The 4982-nt window shown below is 37.2% G+C and overlaps 1 protein-coding gene across 1 annotated transcript; it reads right to left on the minus strand.

Moving 5' to 3' along the window:
• Positions 1–1871: 1871 nt before the first annotated feature.
• On the minus strand, positions 1872–2869 carry LOC147420388 (uncharacterized). The gene is made up of 3 exons (XM_086505146.1): positions 2422–2869; positions 2232–2339; positions 1872–2162 (listed from the first exon to the last, which is right to left on the minus strand). Exons 1-3 carry the CDS (start codon positions 2827–2829, stop codon positions 1872–1874), a joined length of 807 nt encoding a protein of 268 aa, XP_086361272.1. The 5' UTR covers positions 2830–2869.
• Between the last annotated feature and the right edge of the window lie 2113 nt (positions 2870–4982).

Below are 4982 nucleotides of genomic sequence, written 5' to 3' on the forward strand. Positions count from 1 at the left end.
CATTGAAAATTTCATCTACTGCTCTGTCTGTATCATCGGCACAATGAAACCAACCATATTCAACATCAAGAGATTGCACTTCACTATGCACCCCCTCTAAATTAGCATCATCAAATTCATGATCATTCTTCCATAGTGTGAGACCTGTGTCACAAATTCTCAATAGAGAAGAGGTTTTCTCCCCTTCTAAATCATTAGTAAATTTAGGATCAGTCTGCTAGATCGGTAGCTCTAGGTCACAGAAGCGTGTCAAAGGAGTTTGCACCCCCTCTGAATCATCATAATCATGTTCAAGATCCGTTTTCCAATTTGGTAGATGTGCTTCACAAAAACTTGTCAATGAAGGAGTATGCACCCCCTCTGAATCAAACACATAATCTTGCTTATCCAAGTCCTCAAAATCTCGTACATCCAAATTTGGTAAATCTAGCATACTAAAATCCATGGTCTTGCTGCTCGCAACAATAGCTCTGCTTTGACCTATGACATCTATATCATTAATCAACTCTTTGGCAGAACCTGCACCAGTATCTTCAATCACCTCTATAGTAGAATCTGTACCAAAAAAAATTTGCTCTAATTTTGCTTCAGTAGCAAAAGTATCAGCTGTAACCAAACCTTCCTGCATGTCTACTTGAATTTGGTTGCACTCATTTACCTGCAAAATTTCTTCTTGAGCTTTAGCTACTTCACTGTTTTGATTCGTTGATTTCTTTTCTTCATGTATGGCATGCATAGGTTCTTTGTAAAATTCATTCTGTGTATCCCGAACTGCATGTATAGATTCTTTGAAAAATTCACCCTGCATATCCTGAAGCTGTAAATCCTCACCCTCAAAGACTTCTACGTCATGCACAACATCTGCAAAACCCAACTTTGCATACACAACTTAAACTTTGTCTTCATCGCTAGCCTGTAAGAAATAAGTATCCTAACTCATCAATCATAGCTTCTAACTTTGATCGTACTTGTCCTCGGATATCTGCGTAGTCCGGTAGACTTGAACTCTGTTCTTGATAGATTTCATACTCCTCATAACGTGCTTGCACAATAGCTTCTTTGAAATACTCCCAGTCATCGTTGCAAGCTTTGGTAACTTCTTGAATTTGCTCCTTCACATCTAAACTCACTAACTGCTCAAAAGATTTGATCATCAAATCTTCTGGTATCCCTCTTACCTTGGTCTCCAGCTCATAGCACTCTAGGTAGCCCTCTGGATCATATCCATCAAAGAGTCGTCTCTCGTCGTATACTACATCTAAAGCTGCATCCAAAGCTTCATCGATTTGATTTTTCTTCTTTACAGTCTCTATTTCAAGCAGAGATCCTTGAACTAATTAAGGCATCTTCAAAAAATCGGGAACTGTTGACTCATCATCAAAACCTCTTGCACTTAGCTCTACAATCATCTTCATCATCTGCTCTACATTCTTCATCTTTACCTCCCACCCCGGCTCGTCGTTTCGCTTCAGGTTCACCAAAGATGCTGGGGGATATGTGTTTGCTACATGAGCCGAGCCTCTGGCTGTGGGAGGTGTGAAAGAGAGAGAACAACTCGTGGAGCATACTTTCGACACACTCAACATGGCGGAGGAAAAAACAGAGCGAACATCTTAAAAGAAGTATTTTTTTGGCTCTATAGAAGATTCTTGCTACGAATAAGGGAGAAGAAAATTTCTAAAAACGAAAAACAAGCTCTTGCAATAAAGATATCCAAGCAAATTCAAAGACGACAGAGCTGGAAGGATTCTACTGCAGAAGCAACCTTACATCAGTGGAGATCGACGAGAGTGAGGAATAAAAAAGTTTGAGTTCTACCTCAAGATCCAGAAAACATTCTATAAAAGTGTATACTTGATACAAATCTATTTTCAAATGATATCTTCAATGTCTTCAACATCTTCTTGATCTAAACTTGAAGTGCCCTCTTTGTATTCAACCTGCTTCAAATCATCGAGTCGAAGTAGAAATCGTTTCCCGGAAGGAGAAATCTCTCTATAATGTTTAATTCCCTTTGCAAGAGCATATCCAGTATATGCTAAATAACTTCCTGCAAGTGATCCTTGCATTGCATGACCATATCCAAAAACATTGATAGCAAACTCTTTCTCCAAAAGGCTTACTTTGGTAGCATTTGGATGAAGAACATAGCCACCAAGATACTTTGACAATGTTTTGTAGACAAAGAGAGGTATATAACCATCAGAGGAGTACTTCATGTGAAAAATAACTAAATCAAGACAAGCAAGGTACTTAATGTAGTGCTTCAGAGCAGCATCTTTGGTAAGATCAACGACTCTAGATGACCATCTTAAGAACTCATCTTTTGGTGGTTGAATCTACAAACATATAAAATCTATTAATCATTAGAAACATTGAAAGAAAAAAAAAAACTTTAGCTTATACAAATAAAGTGCTTACCATAATGTTCTCATCTGACACAAGTTGATTTTCCTTCCAAAGATTTATCGAACCAACATTTCGTATTTTGAGATCTGGCTCCTGAATGATTGGTACATCTTTATCTTGTTCTTCTTCATTTTCACTATCCGATTCTGAAAGATGAGGATTTGTTATATTCTCTTGTGCCTTGAGAAACTCTTCTTCGGTAGGCTCTTTATACTGAAGAGCTTCATTGAAACAAATCTCCAATTCTTTATGAGGCTCAAAGCAAACATCCAACTTGCCTAAAAGAGGATCTTTTTCTACAAAATCTTTGTATTTAACTGGCTCTTCATCGGTTCCAACATTATAGTTCAAGTGTTGTGCCAAAATAGCATACAATTCATCCTCTCGTAAACCAAATGACCTTTGGATATCTGAAAGCATTATATATTCTCCATGGCCAAGAGGAAAGCATGGTAGAATAGGCAAGGGCAATGTTCCTTTAAAAGTAGGGTAAAAAGACTACTCCAATGTAATATTGTCTTATCGAATCCTAGAAAGCTGAAGACTCTCAACTTCTTGCCACTCTTTTTCTACATCAAGAGCTTCTTCATTGTCTTGTTCATCTTTGATCACTTCACTTGATTTAGAGTTACTGTCATCCCTTTCTACTTCTTCATCATCACTATCTCTTAAGAACAAAAATACAATAAACCCCACACTTTTCTTTAATAGTCTACATTTGTGTTTGCACTTTGGACACTTTGGAAGATTTAGTTTGACATTTTCTGATAAGGCAGAATACTTTTTGTTAAGCGTAGAGGATTGTGATGGATTCTTTTGAACCAAATCTATAGCGTGAATATATTTTTCATCAAGGTATAGTACCATTCTTGAATCCACCAATTGATCAAACTCTTTGTGGTACTCCTGTAAAGCTTCTTTGTGAAAAATAAGAGTTTCTTCAAGTTCAAAAGGAGCATTAAACATTGTATAAAATGAATCATATGATTCCATGGCTCCACAATCATATAGAAATTCTTGCAATAGAATCTCGAGATTGTTTTTATCTATAATAACAAATGTATATTAGAAGAGAGAGGTCATAATGCAATTATAAAAAACCTCTCTTGAATTATCGATGTATAATATACCTATGTCATCTGTATTCTGAGTAGATGTTGCCAAATCGTCATAAATAGATGAGATACCATCAGTTTGAGAGTCACGTTTTCTTTTCAAATCAGCCATAACCTTTGGGCAAAGATTCTCTCTCTCTCTCTCTCTCTCTCTCTCTCTCTCTCTCTCACACACACACACACACACACACACACACACACACACACACACACACACATACACACAATTCAACTATATACATGCATGTATGTATTATGTAGATTAATATATGTATGTATATGTGGGTATGTGTGTGCACTTGAAATGCGTAGTAGTCAATTCAAACTAAATGAATACTATAGGACGCGATTCAAGTGCACTTAAACTATTGATGCTAGAGATGTACTTGAAATGCTTGAAAGTGACCTCCAACACAATTGAATTCATTCTTTGAGCATTTTAGGTGTATCCAATGAGTAAATTATGAGGATGTGTGTTGGTTTTCTTCCCCCATATCCTCTCTCATACACAATAAGTTGATATCACAATTATTGTTTACAAATAATAAATTTTTATTGTATTTTTGGACCGACTACAATCGTGGTTAGACTTTGTTATTGCATTGAAAAAAACCTTTCTTTGAGTCTTGGATGCTAAGGTTCTGGCTATTTTTTAATAAAGAAAACCTAGGAACCCCTACTCGCATAATATACTAGATTCATACTAGTAGCTTGTCAGGTTTATTAACTCCATCTGCCAAGATTCCACACTTTCATGCCGCTTTGCGGGCCTCATAGTAGACTTCAAAGCCCACTTATACCAAAGGTATATTAGTAGACAAAGCCACTAACAGTGTTAGAACCAAACCGACTGAAATTATAAAATCTCGTTTAGATTTTGAGCTTGCCTTTTAAGAAAACCGGTAAATTTGCACAAGTTTTAGTGTAATTACTGGTAAAACCTTCAGATTTTGACCTAAAAGCTGGGAGAATTTCAAGTTTCCCCTTATATTGATCGGTTAGGAAAAAGAGAGGGAAATACGGGCCAACTCAACTCCTCATGCCTCCCCGGTTCTAGAGGATCTTCCAAGATGCTCTTTATTTTATGAATAAAAACCAGTCGGTGCCCCCTACTGGTGTCTTCGAAAGATTCTGGCTTTTTTATTTATTTTTCTACAATCGTGGGAACATACCTTGAAGCTTCATTATTATATTCATTTCTTTAGTGATTCCTATACTGAATCTCACTGCTCCCACCCTTTCATCCATAGCTTCCCCTTTAAAAATTGTAGGGACAGATTCGAACTCGTCCCCTATGGTGGCAGCTCAAATACTAAGTCGTAACCACTTGAGCTCCAATAAGTCATTGCACATCGACACATGTCCTTGGATTTTAAAAAAACACGGCTTGCACGGCTTCCTTGCCTTCTGCATTCTGCACACTACCTGCTCCCATCTTCTTCGTCCTGCTTGAGGTCA

The sequence above is a fragment of the Adiantum capillus-veneris genome, chromosome 28 (assembly GCF_014529385.1).
Source record: "Adiantum capillus-veneris isolate H3 chromosome 28, ASM1452938v2, whole genome shotgun sequence".
NCBI classification, from domain to species: domain Eukaryota; kingdom Viridiplantae; phylum Streptophyta; class Polypodiopsida; order Polypodiales; family Pteridaceae; genus Adiantum; species Adiantum capillus-veneris.